The sequence below is a fragment of the Misgurnus anguillicaudatus genome, chromosome 6, assembly GCF_027580225.2.
Source record: "Misgurnus anguillicaudatus chromosome 6, ASM2758022v2, whole genome shotgun sequence".
NCBI lineage: Eukaryota > Metazoa > Chordata > Actinopteri > Cypriniformes > Cobitidae > Misgurnus > Misgurnus anguillicaudatus.
The window spans coordinates 22,935,107-22,960,907 of NC_073342.2; the positions used below are offsets into that span (position 1 = coordinate 22,935,107).

A 25,801-nucleotide genomic window follows, 5' to 3' on the forward strand; every position below is an offset into this window, starting at 1 on the left:
GGATGGACATTAAAACTTCTAAAACAACAAGTCTGGTGGTGGTGGCCTAAGACTTTTGCACAGTACAGCTTATTAGCAATTATCTTTATTTAACTAAATTATTATTTAAAAAAAAAATAATTATTTTGTAAATTGGTATGCTGTGGTGTTACAGTGGACCTGTGTATATTGTAGGACCTAATATTATAGAGAGGATTTTAAAATCATTAAACTGAGGGTGACATTTTTAACAAAACATGAATTGAGTGAGATCAGAAATGCCATAGCACAAACTATGACCTTAAGTCTTTTCTCAGACCCAACTTCATGTGGACATTGTCTTGACTCGGACTCGAATGAGCTGGTCTCGAATACAACACTGTCTCTCTCCTCCCTGTACTTTCCTGTCTCTCCTCAATTACTGTCAAAATAAAGGCAAAATGGCCAAAAATATAACTTAAAAAAAATGCATTTCCACTCCAATTTCAATAGTTTTACTTCAATAAAACATTGTATTTTTGTGATTATTTTAAATTAAAGCACATATTTTGAAATGACGAGCAACACACATGACACTCAGAACACATATTTTGAATTTGCGCCCTTTGGAAGAGTCATCAGCCGTCACTGCTTATGACAGATTATCTTTCATTGTAAGTGCCTGCTATTGAAACCTGAATCAAATTGCTGAGCCTTTAACTGGCATCTTGCCAGATACTATTTTCATTGGTAACCTTTCAATAATTGTCCCACAGCAAATTGTACAGCACTGGTAATGTGAACTCTCCAGAGAGTCATTAATATGACATACACCCATGTGTAATCATTTTTGCTGTTTAATTGTTGTCTCACTGTATTCTGAATGGTGAAACTAGACTTCTGGCATATCTACTTAATCTCTAGTTTAATCAATTTCTACTTTGTGAATACTCCAAGCATTATGTACAAATACTAATGTGGTCTACATGTCATGTTTATACATTTAATATACATTTAAAGAGGCAATGTTTCATGTTGCCATTTTTTTAAACTCTATAGTGGACCCTCCCTGAAGTTTATTGCTCTTATCGATAGTAAAGTACAAAGGGTAAAATGTCCTTCCTTCTTTCATTATAATTTTCAACCGTTCATCTTTTCCAACGTTCACACAACTGTATGATTCACCATGAGGGAGCTTGGCATTATTTTGTTCATTTTTGCTCTTTATCACAACATTCAGGCCCAGACTGGGAAACCGGGTAAGTGCTTTCTATATTTTTCATAACACACGATACAAAACAAAAAGCAGGGTCATAGCTTGTAAAAGGTGGATGTGTTTATAGGGACTCACGGGTCCAGGGGGCCCTGAAACAAAATTTTATTTGTAGAAAGGAATCTGGACCAGAGCAATATAGAGTCAAGTGACCCAGAATAAAGCAGATTTTTCTATGCTTTGGCTATTTATTTTTTATTAAAAAAAATAAAAAATCTAAATGCCTAAATGTCTTCTGTTTTGTATGTAATTGTGTGATGGGGTATAGTGGAACCTTTAGGTTAAACAAATGACTGAACAAACTAAATGTAAACCACTTATTCTGTAGTGTGTAAAGTTAAAATATATGTGTATGAGCAAAGGTTATTGTTTGAACATACTGTAGGATTTCATTGTCACACCTTAAAGTCATCTCGCCATGTTGGGTTAATGGAAGGGGGAAATAAGCTGCTCAACTAAAACATAGGCCTAATAATGATGAACAAGATCATTCACAGAATTAAAAAAACTATTTCCAATAAAATGCAGGAACATTTAATATATGTAAGCAATAAGGTACGAGAGGCTGTGCTGTATCGTGAATAAGTAACGGCTGAAGGGCGTTGTTAGGCACGACGCGAAGCGGAGTGCCTGCAACCCCTTCAGCCGTTACTTATTCACGATACAGCACTTGCCTCGAGTACCTTATTGCTTTTATAAAACGGTTACCACACAATATTAAAGTAAAAAAATATATTAGTGCAACTTTCATGAAGTTAAATCAATAAAAGCATTCCTTCTCCTAGAAAAAATAGTCCCTGACTGCGAACAACAACATGAAAGCTCAAATAAAAACAACAAACTGTTCTCAGACTTTAGCCGTTTCTCAATATGCGTTCTTGTCTGTACTTGCGTTCTTGTGGACTTGTGAAACGTCATCAGTCGCGGCCCAAGTACTGTTCCAATTCAAAGTTCGCATCAAGCGCAAGTTCACATAAAATCCCCGGATGTGTTCTTGATCCGCCCATTTTATCGAGGATGCATCAGAGGAGACTTGTGTGGAGTTTCCCATAATGCATTTCGCGTCAGGAGTTCGTTCTTCTGAGTCTGAACTTGCAAGTTCGAACTACGAAGGACACAAGTCCGAGTTTGGCGTACTTGGTATTGAGAAACGGCTTTTGTCTCATTATATGTTTATGTGTTGCTAAGGGTGTTGCTAAGGGCGCAGTGATATTAAATAGAACCGTTGGGTGAAGCGGTCATAGCAGTGTTTTATTGTGAATAAAGCACACCTATTGACCAATCAGAATCAAGGATTAGAACTAACCGTTTTATAATTCTATTTAATTTAAAGCATTATGTGAAGCCGTGTTATAATGTCATATATAATAACATGTTTTACTGTCAACTGGGCTGGTTTCCATAATTCATAGGTTAATCAAATCTTAAATAACATGCAATTAGCTAAAACATAAACGTCATAACATCAACATTATGCATAGACGTCAATATAAACATCAACATTATTCAGGTATTCAATAACCAACACAACCTACAGTTACTGAGAATTGCAAGGTATCATCAGTTGTTTACTGGGGTTTATTTTTTTCCTTTTATATATGCAAAGACAGAAAAGTAGCCCTTATTTGTACCAATGAAACCACTGTCTAATATTTTTGTAAGACACAGTTAATCTCACATTGTACAGGTGTAAACTGCTAGTAAACATTAACATCTAAGCATACAGTGTATATATGTAAAGAATGATCACATTTATGGCCATCATAAAAACTAGGTGTGGACTGTCCCAGATTAGTTACACATTAATCATTCGATGGTCTTTTGCACTTGGACTTCCAAGCTTGTTTCTATCACCTTAGTGTAATGTGGTACAAATAATGTAAATTTAATAATAAAAAAATATTTCCATGTTTAATAAACCTTTGATATTACTTTTATATCATAGATCTTAGACAAGGATGTAATTTGTGTCTGTCCTTTTGTTTACTAAAATCTAGATGTCTGCAGAATGGAGCCTGAAACAGGTGATGAATCGGGAGCTGAAGTTGTGATTTACATGTACTATGATCAGACTAAAGACAACTGTTTCCCTTTCCGTTACAATGGATTGGGTGGGAATGGAAACCGCTTTAGAACTGAGAAACAGTGCATGAGAAACTGTTCTGCTAGAGCTTCAGAACTGTTCCCAATGGATGGTAATTTTTATCATTGATTTGTTTACAGTAATGTTTTGTTTGTATCCCAGTGAAGATGAAGAAAGACAGACAGAAAGAGCACCAATCCCTCCCTAACAATTTATAAAATACTGCCACCATGTGGTAAAAATAACAATACCATTCTACTGACTATCCATAAACTTTGCACTCTTTGTAGGTTAATAGTTAAAAGGGTCATGAGCTGAGAATTCAAATTCTCATTGATCTTGACAGTTAAGAGGTTGTTATACTATAATAACATCCTTTACAAAACACTTCCTTGTTATTTCAAAAACAGCTTTTATTCAAACTCAGGCCAGAATTTGACCCACTTTAAAAAATGTGTGACTATGACATCATAGTAATGAGTAAGACAGAATATTCACAGAATATTGATTTTATTAAAGGCGGGGTGCATGATTTTTGAAAAACACTTTGGGAAAGGGAGTCGGGACGAGTACACTTGTAGCCAATCAGCAGTAAGAGCCGTGTCTACTAACCGACATCGTTGCCTTGGTTGTGTATGTATGAGGTGGGTCTCTCAAAAGAAGGGCTGGGGCTTGTCTGTTTAGGTGATTTCAAATTTGAACATTGGCTTTCAGAAATCATGCACCGCGCCTTTAAAGGGACACTCCACTTTTTTGAAAATATGCTCATTTTCCAGCTCCACTAGAGTTAAACAATTGATTTTTATCGTTTTGGAATCCATTCAGCCGATCTCCGGGTCTGGCGGTAACACTTTTAGCATAGCTTAGCACAATCCATTGAATCTGATTAGACCATTAGCATCGCGCTGAAAAATAACCAAATAGTTTTAAATATTTTATATTTAAAACTTGACTCTTCTGTAGTTACATCGTGTACTAAGACCGACGGAAAATTAAAAGATGCGATTTTCTAGGCCGATATGACTAGGAACTATACTCTCATTCTGGCGTAATAATCAAGGACTTTGCTGCTGTAACATGGCTGAAGGTGCAATGACATACGCAGCAGCCGAAAATAGTCCCCCTAAGTAACTTTCAATAGCAGGGGACTATTTTCGGGCACAGCGTAATATCATTGCGCCTCCTTCAAATAGGAAAAATATAAAAACTTCTTGGTTATTTTTGAGCGCGATGCTAATGGTCTAATCAAATTCAATGGACTGTGCTAAGCTATGCTAAAAGTGGTACCGCCAGACCCGGAGATCGGCTAAATGGATTCCAAAACGGTAAAAATCAAATGTTTAAACTCTACGAGAGCTGGAAATATTTTCATATATTTGCATATTTTCAAAAAAAGAGGTGTCCCTTTAAGATGCATAATACATCATTCATGGGACAAAGCATTCTCTCATTACAAAACTATGCTTTTATTAATTTTCAATTCAAATCTTCACCAAAATTCTGATAATATAAAATAGAAAAGATTTTCATCAGACTTCTGGATCTTGCTGTATGTGAATTTTAAAATTATCTTTTATCTTTTCTAGAAACTCAGGCTTGCACCCTTCCTAAAAAACCAGGCGAATGTCTCGGTTACTACATAAGATATTACTACAGCCCTGAACATCACACATGCAAGTCTTTCTACTGGTCTGGCTGTGTAGGCAATGGAAATCGCTTCCTCACATTTAGTGACTGTAATGCTACATGTTACAGGGCGGCAGGTATGTGTAAAATAAAATGACATTGTTCAACCTCAGTTCTATATGCAAAACCAAATTTTAATGTAGATATTTTGTGTGACACATGAATAGACGCAGGCCTTGAGGATCATTCAGATGAAACCGATGTACCAGTCGGTAAGGATCTCAAATTACCCACACAATATCTGTTTTCAACCATATCATTTAAACCATTGATATGAATCTATACTGTACTTGACTCCTATAGGACTTATCTTGGGTGTTGTCCTGGGCCTTATTGGTGCTATCATTCTCATTGTGGTGATTGTCTTTGCTGTCAAGGAGAAGTAAGTAATTTACAATTTATGTCTGTATTATATTAAACCATTTTTAATAATGTGATATTATATAACAGTTAGTAACAGTTCTTTAACTTGACTGGGTCAGTTGTGTTTTTGCTTCTGGGGTAAAGTTTGAATATTGTATATCATTTTTTGTCAATTTTACATTTTAGGCCTAGCTCAAAAAAGCGTGAGAAAAAAGGAAAAGACAAGTCATCAGATCAACCTTTAAAAGAAGAGAGAGTCGAAATGGCTGGAGGAGACGTACAGTCAAGTCCGACACCATAATAGATCATTAGTGGATTTTTTATTTTAATTCCTTAACCTTTACAAATTTTACACCACAAATGTGCATTATGGAGTAAACACTGGCCAATTGTTATTAACCAAATACTCGACCATAAAAGGTTGACTATGTTCAGGGAATGATAAGGTTCATATACTCTCACTTGTACTTTATGCTTGTATCTGCTGTATTTTGATGTGATGTAACATTTGTTTTTATACTGTATGTCCTAAAACTTGTCACAATAAAAAATAAACTGTTAGTATGTTCTGAAATGCTTTAAAGGATACATATCATGAAAATCAAATTTTCCATGTTTAAGGCTATCATTGGGTTCCCAGTGCTTCTATCAATCTAGAAAATGTAAAAAAAGATCAACCCAGTAACTTAGTTTTGGTAAACCATTCTTTGCAAGCATGGGAAAAAATAGGTCACTGAAATTTGGCTCTCCCTGTGATGTCAGAAGGGTATAATTCCACCCCTTAATCTGCACTATTCAACCACGACACCATGACCATGACTTGCTCGGTTTTCTACCAATTTTCAAAAGGTTTGTTTTCTGACAAACGTTATTAACGTGGCCCTAATTCTGGATGCTTTAACATGTTTCATGATTTTTTTTAGTATAAGTATGCAGTGTCATAGTTACATATTTAATGTTTGTGACAAACCAAACCGTTTGAAAATCGGTAGAAAATTGAGGAAGTTATGGTCATTTAAAAGTACATGCACCATTAAAACGTAATGTTACAAGTAAGCGAGCTGCCTGAGGTAAGATGGCCGCCACATGCGGACGTTCCTCTCAATTGGCCAGCAGGGCGGGTGAGACATCTAGCCTTTATACACATCTATGTGCATTTCTACTAAACAACATTGTTGCCTGGGTTGCGTATGTGTGGGGCGGATCTATCAAAAGATGGTCCAGATTCTATTGGGGTAGGGGCGTGTTTGTTTAGGTGATTTCATATATCAACATAGCTTTAAGATCATGCACCCCGCCTTTAATTTAAAAGCATCTTGCACTGACATATCTTAACATATATAAGTGTCACTGTTTTGTCTCAAGATGCACACCAGTATTGTTTTTGTAAGGTATGTTTGTAAAAACTACTGAAATGTCCTAATATAACTAAGGCCTAGACCTGGATTCATTTAAATCCTGTCAGGGAAACTGCCTCTAAAACGCCATCTATAGGAAGAACAGCGACACCATCCTGTACCCACAATGCATTGCAACAAGCACAGACAATCAAAACTACTGTATATTTAAAATCATACTGAGATGCTACAGTATATTTGTGATCCAGTTTGGTAAAACCCAGCTAAAATATTTTTTTGTGAATTATTGTTTTTTATCTTTAATTTTGACTGAGTAAGGTGGTCATGTCAAAGGTCATCATCGCATCATTAATTAGATTATGACTTTAGCCTGACAGGATCACATATCGTTGATATTATTTTGTACACAACCTTCATAGTAACATTAGCTATTAGCTGAATTAAAAATGTAAATTACAAATCATTAATAAATCTTACTTGATACTTAGGAATTGTGTGTGATATGTTTTATAATATATGCTTTTATTCATTATCTCTTTTTTTAACATGATCTTTTATATGAAACGTCATTATCCTCTTAGGAGAACAATATTTAACATTAAGACAAATCCATAACAAAATTGCTTAAACTGTAGGCTCAGAAAGCAGGCTAGAAAATGATGATGCCTAAAATGCTTGCTAGGTAGTCAGCTCAGTAGGTTTTGAGACACAGAGTATGTGTATGCATTACTGCTTTCTAAACCTCATAACAATAAACTGTCAGACAACATCACCTCGTTATGCATTTAAGAACGTACCTATTGTAAAACTAAAATAGTAACGTTAATTCTGGTGGGTATTTATAATAAATAATTTTTTTTTTATCTTCACCCAGCGCAAGTCAGAGTCAGACTGGCGTACAGTAGCTGCTAGTGTTTTAGCTTAGCACAGACTCATGGAGTGTCCACATCTTAACTCCAGTGTCTGTGTCACGGTGGATCCGACCCGGTTCCCAAACGGTTCCCCTTCGTCATGGTGCTGTACTGGTGAGTTAGATGAAGATTTAAATAATTATTCACTAATAATTTGTGATAATACAGCCAGTTTTTTTTGTGAGAAGACTCGAGCTAGCTAAACCGGCTAGTGCGTCTTGCTCACAGCGGTTGAAGCTAAAATATTTTTTGTTGAGTTTACGTACTAACCTACTACCCTCTTAAACCTGAAGAAAATGAAAGATTACAGTATAATAATTATAATATACAGTACATGGGCTTATATTAAACACCATACCGATTAACGTTATTTCAACATCACATACCAGTCAAATTTGAGTGTGAACGCGCCAAACCTTTTGTTTATTTACACGTAAACACTTTTAAGGGAATAATGGGTTGGTTTAAAAATAACAGCTAAGTTACGTGCAACTGTAAGTTAGAGGTTTACTTCGCATTTTTCTTTTATTGCCATCATTTGAGTTAGTAAGCTAACGTTAAGTTATGCGTGTTTTTTAATCTGCTTGGTGTTTTTTTTAATCTTGTGATGTACTGTAATGTTTTTTGTTTACGTCGAGCACTTGATCTAATGTGGAAAAAGTAATTTATTAACGTTAATCTTTATATGGAGTGATATTGTGATAGCAGTCAGACATTGATATTATAATAAACCGGAAATAATGTCTGCAAACGTGCGTCATGGAGGCTTTACATTACTGTCAATGCGTACGACCGTAAAAAACACTGAAATGCACAGGACAGATTTATACCTGAATTTTTTTATATATATATCTGCTCAGCTCCCTCAAGTTTATATTTGGGGAGTTGTGGTTGTTAGGAAAGTATTGAAACAGCTTATAGTAATTATTGGTTTCTTGAGCGAAATCGGTGGTTTGCAGGAAATGTTCCCAAAGTACATGTAAGGAAACCATTAAGGGTTGCACATCTAACTCGAGGCATTGCAGTCTGATCTTCAGCATTTCTGCAATGATCAGCATCTCTTTGAAACAGACAGCTTATGATTATATATAAAATAAAATGAAAATAATGTTTATTGCAGAGACTACAGCATATCTTGAGAATTTTGGCCACTAATATTTTTATGTTATGGCCTTCAGGTAAAATCAGCAAAGATCAGTTTGGGACTTTTTCACTGTTATATAGTGCATCCCTATATGTAATAAGTTTTTTAGTGGTGATATTTATTTTGTTGACTACAGTCTTGCATTGACATATTAGACAGATTACACTAAAGACACATAAACATTTCAGGGTGTGACACCCGGTGGCCCCTCAGCACACCCACAGAACATGAGAACAGCCCCATATATCTTGTTTAACACATTTCATACTTACAAAACTTGTCTTTTGGGAACAGAAGCTTTAAGTATAAGAGAAAATAATCTATCATTGTGTTTCTGTAGCTAAGTTGGTTGAGCATTGCTTTAGTAGTGCAAAAGGTCATAAGTTTGAACTCACAAATGATAAATGTGACGCAGTTTGTGAAAAGTTAACCCAACAAATGTCATTTTAGTGATTTATTGTTTTGTTTTTTACATAAAATCATCCTACATAATGTAATGAACATTTGGTGAAAAATAACTTTGATATATTAAATATTGACTAAGGTCATGTTGTCAGTGATTGAAATTAAACTTTCTCAAAATCAGATTGAGATTTAATCCTGGATTTCAACGAAAGGGTCGCAAATGTGTAAATTGTAATTAGTGGTGGGCGATGGATGGCTTGCTATTCTCATGCGTATCAGTTTCATGATTAGTAGTAAATCGCCATCAGCTGCTTTCAAATGGAGCGGCATTTACTACACAGACAAATGGACAAATCGTCTTTGATAATGCATGCGATTTTGCCAAGCTTCTTGGTAAAAATACCCCTCAGGGGTGGGTTTCCCAAAAGCATCGTTGCTAACTAAGTTAGCAACTTTGTCGGTTGCAATGGTTAACAGGTTAGCAACATTGCTTTTGCGAAACGCACCTCTGTGTAGTAAATGCCGCTCTATCTGAAAGCAGGTGATGCTGATTTACTACTAATCACGAAACCGGCTTTGCTGATGGGATGCGCATGAGAAACGCAGGCCATTTATCGCCCACCCCTAGTGTAATGCACTTGCTATGTTCACATGCACAAAATTGTGTCAGTCCGACCGAATTTAATCCGATTGCAGGTTACGACAATACAGTTTACATGTACCCTAAACATTGCAATCTGATCTAATGTACATTCTATATAATCTGATCCAAACGTCTGCGCAAGCGCATAGCCGGGGTTGCCAGATCCACATAACAAAACCAGCCCAATGGACATTCAAAACTAACCCAAAAGTATCCCAATGACTATTCCCAACAGAAATACCAATAACTAATGAACAAAAAATGCTTATACATTTCCTGGACCTGCCTGTGTAATGGTACGCATATTGAGTTTCTGCACAAGAGCGCAATCTGGCTTTTGAGTGTACAGGCATTTCACCATAATTCATTGAGGGGCATATCAAGCTTGCACAATGTATCGTTACACCCCTATCAGTGATGTGCGGGTTGATCCAAAATGAGCGGGTGTCTGCGGTCACCTGCGACTACGAGTCATCCAAAAATATTTGTAATGATATTCGGGTCGTGGTCGGTCGGGTCGTTTGAAATAAAGATGGCAATTAACTATTTTAAACAATTACTTATTTAAAAAATGCGGGCCAGGAGGAAGCGAGTTGGGTACAATATTTTTTTTGCGGTCCGAGTTGCAGGTGGGTTAGTTGAAAATGTTGGTTGGGTGCGGGATGTTTAAACATTGACCTGCACATCACTGACCCCTATTAAAAAAAATGTTTCATCCGATTGAGAAAACACCACAATTCATGTGTTTACATGCGTACGTTTCTCCTGATGATCGGATCACAGATCGGACTTCACCACCCATTTCAATACGATCGAACAATTCAAACGACCTCAATCCGACTGAGCCATCAAGAAGATTACAAACCGATTATTTGGTTGCATGTAAACGCACCCAATGTGTGTAGCTTGACTCGCATTGGAGAAAAGCATCTGTTAAATCCGTAAATGTAATGTAAGTCGTCTGTGCAATAATTTGTAGATATTCTTTTAATTGTAATTTAAAAGTAGTCTAATTTTAACAAAAGAATCAGGAGTTTTCTTTCTACTAACAGCAGGCTTTTGTTATACCATCACTTCTGACTTTCTTTTGTGTAACCCACATTATATAAAGCTTCTTACAATATCACAGCATTACAGTTTAAATGGAGCTTTCTTAATAAGCGTGCAGGCAGTCAGCAGGTATAAAGAGCTCGGGTCTATTGACTTTTTCCACATTTGCCGGGTCGTGCACAGAACAGCATTCACCAGAATTGACCGTTCCCTAGCAACGGCTAATTCAGATGCTTGATGTGAGCTTAGTGAAGGTGATCAAGGCAATTAGAACAAAGCCCACTTTCCCAGCGGGCGAGCAAGAGATTACATTCAAAACAGATTCACTTGAGGTTAACATGCTGCTTATCTCTTCACAGTGTTTATCAAACAGTGTTTCATGCAGTAAGTGACATATTTTGGCCATGTGGTTCTGGTTATATTCATTTGTAAACCTTTTAGCCGTGCCAAAGTAGACTGCAACCGATTGTGGATGTTAATCATATGCTTTTCGATGTTTTGTAGTTTGCAGATCAAACAAAAGCCCGTGGGTTTGTCTGACGTGTTTGAACGTGCATTGTGGAAGGTGAGTGTTGTATATGTACACAGAAAACAGATAAAGTTTATATTTTCGGTGTGTGGTCTATAAAAAGTATTTTTCCATCTGTCATCAACATAACATTATGATTAAAGGGCTATGTTTGTCATCCGGAAGGTATGTTAATGGCCACGCGAAAAAGCATTTCGAGGACATTCAGACTCCAGGTGGCGGTCAGAGGAAGCCAGAGCGAGAAAAATGTCAGCAGCACTCCGTGTGCATGGACTGTAACAGTTATAGCACATTCTGGTTGGTTGAATTAAAAAAAAATTCTCATAAAACTGACACCAGTACACAGAGAGACGTCTCAAAGAGGCAGACCTAAATAGCAAACATTCTTGTTGACCTTCATGCGTGCTGTTTATCTGCAGTTACAGATGTGATGAATTTGTGGTGAACGACACAAAACTGGGCCACGTGCAGAAGGTCAGAGAGCATCTTCAGAGTTTGGAAAAGTAGGTCTAAGTTATGATAAAATATGAAAAGGCAATAGGAACCCAGGCTGGAGGTTACACATTTCATTTAACGTGTTAATGTTCACAAGGCAAAATTAATAGCTGCAGTCTCTAATGTTTTTTTCTGGCACACAGAGAAAATATTTTTAAAATAATTTGCTTCGGCCATATCAGTGGCCTGATATAAGCTGGTTTGTGTTACATTTGTCACATAAATACATCAATGTGTTTTAACAATGATTTCTTTTTACTTTGTTCAGCTCTGTGTCTAATACCGAGAGACAAAGGAAGCGAAAACTTCCAGACAGCTCCTCTCCTGACAGCAAGGTGAAGAAAGATGGAGTAAGAATAATTGTTGGTTGCTAAAAATGTATATGAAGTCACACTGTGCTTAAACATTATTCAGAAAAGCATGATATGACCATCCACATACAATATGTCACCACGCATTCACATGTAAATTGTAGATGAAGTACAAATACCAACAAAAACAATCATAAGTCACACGGGTACATTTGTAGCAATAGCCAACACAACATTGTATGGGTCAAAATTAAAAAAAATGTATGCCAAAATCATTAGGATATTAAGTAAAGATCATGTTCCATGAAGATATTTTGTAATTTTTTTTACCATAAATATAGAGGGTATGCACGTGACGTCACCTTCTGCTAAAGTGACTGCAGTTACGCCCACTGAGTGGCAAAAGACACAGCATTAGCATTTGTGTACAGTGTAAACACGGGGGAAACGCGTCTAAATTGGAAAAAGCTGTTGTGCGATAAACTGTACTAACAGATTTAATAAGAATTTGGAGCTATCGTTTTACAGACTGCCAAAAAAACACAGAAAGGAGAAGTAAATTGATCGTTCATTCCAACGTCCATAGACCACAGGTGGGTTGACAAGCTGCTAGGGTCACTATCAGGGAGAGGTTTTTACTTTCTACTTAAAGGCTGGTTCACACGGCAGGATAATTAGGCCGATTTTAGCCCCGATTCACCCCTTCCGACAATCTTAAGGATGCTCCGATAATGGTAAAATAAACTGATCAGATATTCTTGCCGTGTGTGGTGTGTTTAGACTGCTCTCGTCTACTCGGAAGGACCTCGGGACCGCTCCGATCTCAAATCGGGGATATCCAACATGTTGGATTTTTTTGGCCCGATTTCTTCTCGTGTGTGGTGTCTCCTGCGGACAAACGAGCACGCAGGCTGTGGACTGTGACATGTAGCCAATCAGAAAGCGAGGTGACGAAGCAGCGAGGAAGTACCGGGAAGTCACGGGTCATATTTACTGCATCTCAATGCATCCAACTATGGACTAGACCAAGGGTAAAACAGAAATTGCGCGCAAACGCAATTTTCGGTTAAAAACAAACTGCAAACTATCGCCACTGCATCCTCTTCGTCCGCCATGATTGTTTACTCTGAAATCACGTTTGATCGCGAGAGATTTTGCGAGATTTCCCGTCTGACCTGGGACTGCTCGGGAGTCAAATCGGTTCGTGTGTGATGTGTTGATTTTGCCATGTGGCAGCGCACCACTAACTGTACGACCAAAACTGTTAGACCCGCGATGTTTTATCGCCGTGTGTGGGGTCTCTCAGGGTTGGAAAATCGGCCGACGATTTTAAAGTCGTACCGTCTGTACCAGCCTTAAGTCAACTACTTCAAGTATTTGTATTTAATCAGTGTTTTTCTTTGGAAAAAATAAATTCCAAAGCATATTGTTATAATTTTTACTCTATTACATTTCATAAATAGTAACAAAAGTTACAAAGTTTTTGTTTAACATTTAATATTTAAGTAAATGAACATACTTTTACTCAATTAAAAATACACAATTTTAATGTAATTGGGTATTAAATACATTTTAATATGCAATATTAAAGAATACACACTATGATTCTATGTTTATAAATAAAAATTTTCCCAAGACACCGTAATAAATATACAAGTAAAATTTTTCCCAAAACACAGTAATAAAGCACAGATGCTTGGAAAATGTAACTAATGTAACTAAGTATTGTTCACCTCTGCTATCAAGTCCAACTAAATTCAATTTAAGCTGATAATAGTCAGGTTTATTGCCATTTTCGCAGCACCCGCTATGAAAACCAGCCATTTTGTTGAACATTTGCCACTCAACAGGGCGTGCTCCGTCGTGGTCACGTGGAAAAGTGATGTCAATGCATACCCTCTATATAACAAATTTATTTGTCTTTAGTTATGTGTGTTGCAAATGACTGCATTTGAACTTTAAAGGCGATTTTCTCAATATTTAGATTTTTCCCTGTATGATGACTGGTTTTGTGGTCCAGGGTCACATGTTATCATAGACCTTCTGCATGATGTTTCTGAACAGGCCTTCCAGAAAAACAAATTTTTTTTGTGATTGTTGCTGGCAAAAATTTGTGATCTTGTGGCACATTTTCTTATAAAATGCAATGAAATATATGGGATATTTATGCAATTTTATGCGATGAAATTGCGGGAACTTGCAAAAACTTTGTGAGCTTTTCATTGATACTCACTAGGGCTGGGCAAAAAAATCTTTTTTTTGATTAATCTTTTTTTTACATGGTCGATTCAAAATCGATTCTGAAAGGCCACAAATAATTTTTTGTCATACAATTTTTTTTCAAAGAATGCGATTGTTCTGACTTTTTTCAGCATACATTTTTCATCTTGCATCAAAATTGTATTGTATTTAACCTGATAAGGATTACTGTGCCATACACGACACACCCCCTCCCTTGCACATGAGGCTGCATAGACATCATTGTAACTTTGAAGCATTAAATCTTCAGAATATACGGTCATGCGGCACATCGCTTGAAAGCTTAGACTTTCGGGATTCCGTTAAGCGCACACCAAAAACATCATATGATTTATAGCAGTCATAAAACTGTAATCTAGTCCTGCTCAATTAATCGCATCGCAGCCTGTCCGATTATATGACAGCAAAATGTTGCAATTATATTAAATAAATAAATGTGTGGACTTGTTAACACTTTGATGATTTTCCTTGCTGTTTAAAAAAAGAAAGAAAAACGAACAAAAAAGGCAGTGCAAGTGTGGCATGCACGTGTGTGGCGTGCGTCGTCACTTGTGTGTGCGCAGCGCGGAAATACCAGAGCAAAGATGGATGCAGAGGAAATTGACAGTGATCTGGTAGCTAAAAAAAAACTCTACGTCTGTTGTATGGCAGTATTTTGGATTTAGGATTACTGACACTGAGTAGTTGCTACATCACGTGGCAATACGAAAACATTTCTAGCTTTACAAATAAACATTTTAGCATTATCACTAAACTGTGTGTGGATTTTCCTTAAAACTCATCAAGTTGATACCATTCATTATAATCGCAACAGCACATCGCAATATTAGCATCAATAACCGCAATGGGAAAAATTACCCAAATCGTGCAGCCCTACTGTGATCTAGTTGTTAGTTACCAGAACCGGGCGGCGCCGATTTAGGGTATTTACCGACCTTCAAAATCTTCCCTTTTTCCGCTTCGGTGATATTGTCCAAAACAAATTGTTCATAAATCCCCAAAAGTCCAAGGAATCGGAATATCCAAGCCTTTTAATCCAACACGATTTGTTCACCTCACAATCTCATTTCTGACCGAATTACGAAATAAATACTGTATACAATTAGTTCACTAACGGACATTCGTTCGAATCTCACTTTTCATTTACAATTTTAATGAATATATTCAGATGTCACGTTTATTGTGCAACGTCTGGGGAACAAATACGACCCCTTGTGGAATTTCAGCTGTTCCATAGTAGAATTGTATACATTAGAAAATTAGAGATGGGTTCTCTTTTAATGTACCCAAGTGTACCTAAAATAAAAGAGTTTAATATACAGGTTTGTGGCCCTTAATTTATTTTTATTAATTACCCACTTGTAAACTTATGTTCACTGTTCTTTTTTATAAATATAGTATTTGGCTTAAATCTATATTTAATGAGTTAAACGGAGAATTGAGTATAAAAACCGTCCCGAGGACCGGAATCGAAAATCGTACCAAAACATTGGATTCAATACCCAGCCCTAATGTTCACGTCGCGTAATTACGTCACTTCCTAACATTCCCATGACATCCTGCATGTGTGAAGTAAATGCAACATTTTTCAACATTCTGCTAAGATATATATGACTTTTTGCTACGAAAATGCGAGGATTATGAATTCATGCAAGCCCGCATATTTTGCGAGCAGGAATCTGCAATTTATGTGGCGAAAGTGCGCATTTTTAAAAAATAAATATGCAGACTTTGGCTGATTATGCATTAAATCATGCGATCACGTTTTTCTGGACTGTCTGAAAGACTATAAAACTATACCTTCTTGTTTTTTTACTTTGTAAATCATAGTAAATAGTTGACAGTAAACTCTTCAATTTGCAAAGTGGATGCAATAACTTTTTAATTCACTTGTCTACATGCATCATTTGTCAAATGTGTCCCGATGCCATATTTGTTCTCTCTAAATAATACCCAACAGGAAGGCACTCCAGCATTGTGTGCCACGGGCCTGCGTAACCTGGGCAACACCTGCTTTATGAACGCCATTCTCCAGTCTCTAAGGTAAGAGCAACCCATCTGACCCAGAGCTAAGGGCAGCCAGCGATGCGTAGCCCAACGGGGTGTGCGTGTGGCCTGGCTGCTTGAGGTCAGAAAGCCTCCCTGTTTTTCTGGGAGCCTCCGAGATGCGCCGGTAGACGGCGGTGTCTCTGTGGCTAGCGAGCTGGCTGGAGTAGAGGTTGGTGAGCAGCCAGAGGATGGATTAGGCCGTCTGCCTGCTCACCGCAGCCAACCTTAAACTGGCCGTGCTGACGCATCAACCACAGCCAGTAGCTCATGCCAGATATCACATCCACCGTACAGCCACTGTTATTATGAACTAGTCAGAGGAAGCATTCATTTTACTGACATTTTGTGCTTTGGGTTCCAGAGGTTGTTGAACGGCAAATTGTTTTGGCAGCTGTTACGCCAAAAAGTGATCTCGCTTAAAGGAAGAGTTCAGTAAAAAGGCTCCAAACTAACAAAAAGTACAAACTAACAACTGCTTGTGCAGGTTATCTTTATTGTGCTTTTATAGCAGCAATGTAATGCATTTGTGGCCTAGACTCAATGTTTTATGGCCTGGATTGAAAAATTCAAATCCCTTTCCATTTGCACACTTTTAATTCATGGAAAGAAAAGTATTGGCGGGATTTTTGTAGTATTTTGCCATATTGTTCATTTTTGCATTGGGAAAGGTCAATTTTAGATTAACATTAGCAACCTCATGTGGTTAAAAGCTGGTTTTTGTTTCTCATTCTCTCTAAGTAACATCCAAGTGTTCAGCTGTTATTTTAAGGAGCTGCCCTCAGTGGCCTTACGAAGCGGCAAGACGGCAGGGAGGAGAATGTACCACACCCGAAGTCAGGGGGACAGCAGTGTGTAAGGTCCTCTTCACTGGATGGCAAAAAGGGAGGGGGGTGCTTGGGTTCAAATGGTGTCTTTTATATAATAGAAATTTTAGGAATGAAGTCACAGATTCCTGACAACAGCTTTGACTTTTCAATCACATACTGGTGACTAATGAAACACTTTTATCTACTCTTACTAATACCTTTGAAATTCTTATTTGTTTTTTCATTGTTAGTGTTTGTTGATGAAGTCTGAAATCTAAATCAGGGCTCATTAAAATGCAGTTATTTTTGGTATTTTACAGATCTCTGGTCGAGGAGTTCAGAAAAACACTCTGTTCACTTTGGCAGGGGAGTCAGACTGCTTTCAGCCCAGACGCTCTCTTTTATGTTATCTGGAAAATAATGCCAAGTTTCAGGTATCTCATAATTATACAAGTTTGTTGCATATTTTTTCCTAATTTTTTAAAATTGGGTTCCACAAAGTTTAAATACTGTGTGAAATTTTATATTTTTCTTTGTCTGATGTACTGTAGTGTAGGGCAGTCAAAAGATAAATCATGATTAATCGCATACAAAATAAAAGTTTGTTTTTGCATAATATAGACGTTTCAGCAGGAACAACATAAACAAGCGGCTGTCGTGGTCCGCACGTAACTTCCGTTAAACTCCGCTAAGAATAAATAACAACAAAGTTCTTTAAAGTAGTTTATTTATATAACAAGCAAAAAACAACACATAGTTTACATAGGAAACCAAAACATTTGTTATTTTCGACGAGACATTTCTTCAAGACATCAGTTTAGCAACCAGTCAGACCATTAAAAAAACGAAACTGGAAGTAAAGTTTGTAAAAGTAAAAGCTGTCTGCTATTGCTCCAAGTGGAAGGGGAGTTTACTCTAAATACTTGTCTACTAAAAGCTTATACTTTTATACTGTTTTTAATACTACATACACATTTCCTGTATTGTCTGGTTGTATTCTAATAATGAGACTGAGAAATAATAATTGTATATGATCACTATACAATTGCAAAAAACAACAAATCTAATGGTAGCCTGGTGGCCACAATCACAGTGGCCGCAACACATGCTCTGGTCTTCCATAAACGTAATTGGCTGGCTCTGCCTAGGTTATTTGCATAAGGCGATCTGATTGGCTGACGCACGCGTTGCAGCTTGTAAAGTTGAGAAATGTTCAACTTCTGAGCAACGGCAATGACACTGCGCCGACGGATCCACAATTCAGTTCGGCAATGCATGACGTCACCCATTAAAAGTGAATTGCCCCGTGTGAATGCACCATAAGACTTTTGCACAGTACTGTATGTGTGTGCACTGTGTGTAATAATTTTGTATATATAAATACACATGCATGCATGTGTTTATATATATTTAGTAGGGGTGTAACGATTCAACCGTGTGTCCCATTAAAAATGCCTGTCTGAAATCGATTCTGAATCGCAAGGCTGCGATTCTTTGTTTCATGCACAGCTTGTGCGTGTACTACGGCATTTGGTTAGTAGGAAGTCCTTATCAATGTAAAATCATTATGAGTCGTTTATAACGTGCATTTAAAAAAGCAACACTCCTTAAACAAAATCATTTAAAATATTCTTTGTTATCATGAAAATACCTGAAACAATTTGAAAAACAGTTATATAAATATTCCTGTAGACATTTCCTGGAATAGCATTTGTAATGCTACTTCTTCTGTGGCACAAGGGAGTTTATGCACAGGAGCGCCCCCTGGGGTTTGGATGTGCCTGGATTTCACCGTAATTCATTAAAATTCATTAATTGAGAAAACGCGCATTTGCACGGTTAATCGTTACACCCCTAATATTTAGATTTTTAAAAATATTTTATATTATATAACGATTTAAAAAATCTATACATAAATAAAATTTTTCTTAAATGTTTACATGTATGTGTATATTTCTATATACATAATAATTACACACAATACACACACAAATATATTATGCAAACAATAAACCTTTATTTTGTATGCGATTAATCATGATTAATCTTTGATTTCGGTAGCCATGAAGTAAATAGATTTGTTTATGTGCTCTACAATAAACTAATTGTGTTTATTGCTGTCCTGATACATAACTCATGAGCCTGAATTTAATTAAATGTGTATTGCAGGGGATATCAGCAGCAGGATGCTCATGAATTCCTGCGTTACCTGCTGGACCATCTTCACAGAGAGATGCAGGGAAGCAAGAACGGGTCGCACAGTCATGCCGTGCCTTCGGACCGATCCAAACATCCCACTGAGAGCAACTGCTGCATGTATGGCATCGCTCTGAATGCCATTGTTTATAATTTCTACATTCGTTAGAGCTACATTTAAAACTTTGGGAAATTTGGAAAAATGCTCTAAAATATTTGTGAAAAATATTTGTCTATTATAAGTCTCATTTTACGATTTGGAGCATCAAAGTTTGACCTTACTTAGTCAATATTAAAGATATCAAGGTTATATTATCACAGCAACAGTATTTAACATGATTTAGATAAATCAACAAACAGCTTATTTATAATCACCTATGCATTAGGGCTGCTCAATTATGGGCAAAATCATTTTGAAAAATGCACTTTTTAAGTGTTGCAATAGGCTACACGTGTCAAAGCAGAGGTGCCTCACAAACACATCGGTCCAGCAGCTTGCAATTTATATTTTCTATCGCGCAATAATTATTTTACCTCGATTATCTTGTTTTTGTAATTGTTTGAATAAAAAATGTAATAGATAAATTGCATGCCCTACTATGCATATTGATCTGAGCTGTATGCATTACCTTTAAATAAATACATGTTTTAACTCCTGTTGGCATACAGATGGTTAGGGGCAAATTTTTAAATGAAGGTAAAGCTATCTCAGCATGTTATCTCTTATTATATATCTCCCCTGCTAGTTTAGCAAGTGCATGAGCAGCAGTGATAAAGATAACTGTTTATGCCACGCAGAGGCAACCGGGTTTCGACACGGAGATGAGTGTTCCCGCACTTCCCTGCTGCTACAGGCAGAGCTTCCCTGTTGTTTATGAATTAATAGCTGCTCAGCAAGCAATAACCAAGGTGGTGGAACAACATCTATAGACCCAATATAGTCCGGTTATGACTAACCCACTTCTACCCTAAATAGCCTTGAATTTGGTTACATGCCAGTTTTGCCAAAATGACTTGCAAGATATTTTCCATCATGTAAGCGAAGTCAAATTTCATTTCTTTTACATGTTCTGATTTATTAGACTTTCAATGAAAGCCCAAAAACGAGTGAGGAAGCCTCCGGTGACCGAACTCGGGGTGACCCAAGTAGATCTGCTGGGGTTTGCAGTGTTGTGTCGTGCTCAGTGGATTGTGTTGAACATAATGGCAGAGTAAATCCTGCTTTGAATAGATGGGCTTTACTTGCTCTTACAAAATCCAGATTGTCGGGAACTGTACTTATGTGGGATAATTTAATTATGGTGCATGGTTTTGCATGGCATACAACTTCATCCGGGCTGTAAAACATCATTGGCATCATGGTTTATTTAATTTTTTTTTTTTTTTTAGAAATGGGACCTCTACTATCGTTACATCTGTGTTTGGTGGTATCCTACAGAATGAGGTAAACTGCTTGATATGTGGGACAGAGTCTAGAAAATTCGACCCATTCCTAGGTGAGTCGTCAACTCGGTCGGTCAGTTTAACTCACAAAGCTTTGCTGGCATATGTTGCCATGGTTACACTAAATCCTTTCTTCTTCCTAGATCTTTCATTGGACATTCCAAGCCAATTCAGAATCAAAACCACAAAGGACCAAGAGCCACGGCCAGTATGCACTTTAAAAGGTAAGAAATAGTTCCCTGGAAAATCATTAAGAATTTGGAGGAATCATCATGTCGCTCTTTTCTAGAAAATTGCGGAATTACGTCTTGATTTTTTTGTTTTATAACATTAAGATGTGTGCCGTCTCTATAGATTGCCTGCGTAGTTTCACAGACCTGGAGGAACTTGATGAGACGGAGCTCTACATGTGTCACAAATGCAAAAAGAGACAAAAGTCCACCAAGAAGTTCTGGGTCCAGAAACTACCCAAGGTGACAGAAGTGAAGGAATACATACAAATAGTATGATCAAATGAAAAAAAATTATACACAGAGGGTTTGAAATGAATATATTATGTGACTATCCAGGTGCTGTGTTTGCATCTGAAGAGGTTTCACTGGACAGCATTTCTGAGGAATAAGATTGACACCTATGTAGAGTTTCCAATGCGAGGCCTTGACATGAAAAGCTACTTGTTAGAGGTAAGAGTTATTTCAACATATGAAGAGTTTGGTTCCAAAATGTGAAAAAACACCAATAAAAAAAGGAGTTACCGCCAAAATTAAAGTATTGTATCAGGTCGTATTAAAAGGTAAATTCTTGATTTTACGCAAAATCCAATATCCGCCATTTTATTCTGTCATCTTTTTTCCCAAAACGCGATAAACACCACTCCTTTTCTACAGAATGCAATAAATCTGCTCAACCAATCACATCGCACCATTCCATGCATTGTAAACAACAATGGCGATGCGTTGAATTCACACAGAATCCTAGTTTTCCTCATCTACTTTGTACTTCGTGATCAACAAACAAAACAAAATAATACTTTTGATGGCATTGATGAACCTGTGGTGGTTTTCTGTGATGGGAAAGAAACGCCTTCAAAATCCAAAAATTTACGCAAGAGGCACTCGGGAGCCGGAAAAATATTGGCTGTTGCTTGTTCTCCCGACAGCATCAAGCTTCTGTCATGCTAACACGTTGACCGCAGCGGATCTTATGAAAAACGTTAAAATTTTGTACTCGAAGCCAACAAAAATCGAGCAGGACCAAAACACTTTACAGCTGATCGGTTTAAAAAAGGTTTAGTGACGACATCCCATGTATAACAACAGCAATGACAGTGTTCCTAATATGACAAAGTAAATGTTTTGATTAATGCCATTTAATGTTTATTTTTTTAATCAGTGTATACAACTAGTCAACTAAATGAATATAACATGGCAAAGATTAATGCACATTTTTATATTGATTCAATAAATTTAAAGCATTTTGAAAAAAAAACTTGTTGTGGATTTATTGCATTTTGTGAAAAAAGAATTTGTTTTTATAATAAATCTTTGAAAATCAAATTATGGATTTGAATATTTTATGTTTTTATTACCTAAAGTTGCTATGTGAAAGTTTGTAACAGAAAATAGTGTTTTTTTATCTTGTCACTTTCTTGGTATAAAAAATAAGTTTTTACCGAAATTAGTCAAAATGGATTTATTGCGTTTTGGAAACAAACTTTTCATATGCTGTTTTTATTTTTACATTTGATAAACTTGTATCTAACCTTTTCATGTTTTATGCTCAGCCTGAAAATAGTTTGCCTGAGAGATGCCTGTACAATCTTGCTGCTGTAGTGGTGCATCATGGATCTGGGTGAGTAAAGTATTTTCCCTTTTGTAATAACAACACAACACAACCTACTGACAACAAAAATTAATTAATTAATTTAATTTTCAGAAAGAACTTTTGTGTTCAATTAATTCAAATGTCAGGCAGTAGTTTACTTCCCATATTATCCACTAGGGGGAGATAGTTTATCAGAAGCACTAGTGTTCACATAACTTACAGATTATGCAATATTACATGCTGTTTTATTTTCTCATGTCTGCATGCGCAGCATCGGGTCCGGTCATTACACGGCCTACGGTCGGCACGAGGGCCAGTGGTATCACTTCAACGACGGCACGGTCACTACGGTCAGCGAGGAGGCCGTGCTAAAAGCCAAGGCCTACATCCTGTTCTACACGGAGCACAACGATCAAGAAAAGCCAGTCTCAGCGAGTCAGTCCAAGCTTTAAGACTTACTGTACTACCTTCAGATCAGTACAACACCCCTACTGATCTCTGATCAGTTAATGGACCTTAAAATGTGTACTGTCTTATGTATCCACTCATGATTTCTTCAGTACAAACCGAATTGCTGCTTACGTCTTGTTGACTTTTCTTTAGTAGTCCCGGTTTTTGCTTTTATGTGTCACCGGTGCAAGGTCTATTAACAGAAATGAGAAATGATTCCAGCCGACTCAAATTGACTGAACAAAACGCTTTACAATTGCAAATCAGATATTTTCTCGCAGAGTGTTTTTCCATCAGTTGAAATGATTACAGCCGTCACATTTCTGCATCGGGCACAGCTGGCTATGTATTTCTGTTAAACTCAAAATCATTCTTTTTTTTTAAACGCTTTGCTTGTTTTTGAGTCCACAGTATTGGTCTGTATTGATGTGGGGGTGTTTCCAAAAACCAAAACTTGAAATATTTGATTTTGCGATTAAAATGTGTCGCATAGCAGGAGTTCAACACAGCTATCACCTCACTAATGTGAAAACGATTTGTCTGAAGGGTCCACTAGCTCATTTTTTTTATGTTTATTTTAAGCTTGAAAATGTTGGAGATGTTCACCTTCCATCCTTTAAGAAATAAAGAGATGCAGGTTGTGCGGAAGTATCTTTGCATCACTTTGCATGTGCTGAAAATAGTTTGACATGGGTTTTTTTGTGAAATGAAAATTATCTTTAATACTAATTAAATATTACTTTTATTTCATAATCTATATTCTTATTTTCCTGGTTAAAAAACAAATGAAGTTTATTTAACAAAGTTTGGGAGGTGCATGGTCATGTAATGCTGGGTACACCAAAACATTTTTGTTTTCAAAATGTTATCGACCACAAACATGAGGATAAAAAATCCTACATTTAACCGTTTGCTCCTATAGTGTGTTGTGTGCCATGATGTGTCAAAGACAGCACATCACACACAAACAGATTTTCAACCAGAGTCTCGATTGCGAACACAGGAAATCTCGCGAGACTTCAGAATAAGCATGGCGTACGATATGCAGGAAGAAATGTCAATGATGGTGTTTGGAATGATTTTCCCAGAAAATTCAGGGAAAAAGAAAAGGGTTTGGGTGAAATCGTGGAGACAGCAGGAACATGTTCTGTACAAGTTCACTTTGCATCAACTTCACTTTGTGCTGCGCCATGACTGCTTCCGTCTTCCATCATCTCGCTTTCTGATTGGATATTGTTTCGTTTCACAGGATAACCTCAAGAGCGTTCGCGCGTTTGTCCTCGGGGTAACCCCCAGACATCAGGATTTCTGATCGTAAATATTAAACATGTTTAATATTTAGGATTCGCGATCGGGCGGCTCCGACGTTCTTCCAATCGGGTTCAGACACTCTTAACACCTTTCACACCAAGAGAAAATCTTAAAAGATAATCTGTAGAACCATCAAGATAATCGGGACATAGCTACGATTTTCGGAGGGGGGGGGTCAGCGCAAAATCAGGCCAATTATCTTTTGGTGTGTACCCAGCATAATCCAACCAATCGGTGTGAAGAGGTCTCTCTACATAACTGTCCTTCACCTCTGTCCCGTTGCAGCATCCCTCCTCCACCCCATCGCCTCACTCTCAGCTGGTACATTTATCCCAGTTTAATTTTAGGAATACTTTAGATTTTGTTTGTTTGGCATATGTTTGTCCTTAAACACAAATCGTTTTTAAAAGCTGTTCTGGGATTTATAAAGGTGTGTTTTGCTTAAAGGAATATTCAATTTTCTTAAAAAAAAAATCCAGATAATTTACTCACCACCATGTCATCCAAAATGTTGATGTCTTTCTTTGTTCAGTCGAGAAGAAATTATGTTTTTTGAGGAAAACATTGCAGGATTTTAATAGAGCCCAACATTTAATACTTAATTTAACACTTAACAGTTTGTTTCAACGGAGTTTCAAAGGTCTATAAATGATCCCAAACGAGGCATAAGGGTCTTATCTAGTGAAACGATTGTCATTTTTGACAAGAAAAATTAAAAATATGCTCTTTTAAACCACAACTTTTCGTCTAAGTCCGGTCCAGCGCGACCTAACCTAAATGCGTAGTGATGTAGGGAGGTCACGTGTTACATATATAAAACGCACATTTGCGGACCATTGTAAACAATAAACTGACACAAAGACATTAATTAGTATCAGTTGACATACAACAACGTCGGAACGGTTTTCTTTCTCAACACTTGTAAACACTGGGGCGGAGTTTCGCGTTCATCCTCTGTGACCTCTTGACGTATTGCGTGGGGTCATGTGGTGCATCACGACCGGATCTAGACGAGAAGTTGTGATTTAAAAGTGGACATTTTTTATTTTTCTTGTCAAAAATGACAATCGTTTCGCTAGATAAGACCCTTATGCCTCGTTTGGGATCGTTTATAGTCCTTTAAAACTTCGCTAAAAAAACTGTTAAGTGTTAAGTATTAAATGTTGGGCTCTATTAAAGTCCATTAAAATGAGAAAAATCCTGCAATGTTTTCCTCAAAAAACACAATCTCCTCTCGACCGAACAAAGAAAGAC

General features: G+C 37.0%; 2 protein-coding genes across 4 annotated transcripts; both read left to right on the forward strand.

The window, feature by feature from the left end:
• Positions 1-1,057: 1,057 nt before the first annotated feature.
• On the forward strand, positions 1,058-5,924 carry LOC129433764 (inter-alpha-trypsin inhibitor). The gene is made up of 6 exons (XM_055192405.2): positions 1,058-1,217; positions 3,229-3,426; positions 4,901-5,077; positions 5,168-5,212; positions 5,304-5,382; positions 5,550-5,924. Exons 1-6 carry the CDS (start codon positions 1,145-1,147, stop codon positions 5,662-5,664), a joined length of 687 nt encoding a protein of 228 aa, XP_055048380.2. The 5' UTR covers positions 1,058-1,144; the 3' UTR covers positions 5,665-5,924.
• A 1,582-nt stretch (positions 5,925-7,506) lies between these two features.
• Positions 7,507-23,918, forward strand: usp3 (ubiquitin specific peptidase 3). 3 transcript variants are annotated; one of them, XM_073868802.1, is made up of 16 exons: positions 7,619-7,746; positions 11,234-11,258; positions 11,379-11,439; positions 11,569-11,700; positions 11,823-11,906; positions 12,167-12,248; positions 16,429-16,511; positions 17,256-17,369; positions 17,644-17,757; positions 19,493-19,639; positions 20,909-21,015; positions 21,106-21,186; positions 21,317-21,435; positions 21,532-21,645; positions 22,746-22,813; positions 23,058-23,918. In XM_073868802.1, exons 4-16 carry the CDS (start codon positions 11,672-11,674, stop codon positions 23,236-23,238), a joined length of 1,323 nt encoding a protein of 440 aa, XP_073724903.1. In that variant the 5' UTR covers positions 7,619-7,746; positions 11,234-11,258; positions 11,379-11,439; positions 11,569-11,671; the 3' UTR covers positions 23,239-23,918. The 3 variants fall into 3 exon arrangements, with proteins under 3 accessions (XP_055048379.1, XP_055048378.1, XP_073724903.1); XM_055192404.2 differs by lacking the exon at positions 11,234-11,258 and having other exon boundaries at positions 7,507-7,746; positions 12,188-12,248; XM_055192403.2 differs by lacking the exon at positions 11,234-11,258 and having other exon boundaries at positions 7,509-7,746.
• The last annotated feature ends 1,883 nt before the right edge of the window (positions 23,919-25,801 follow it).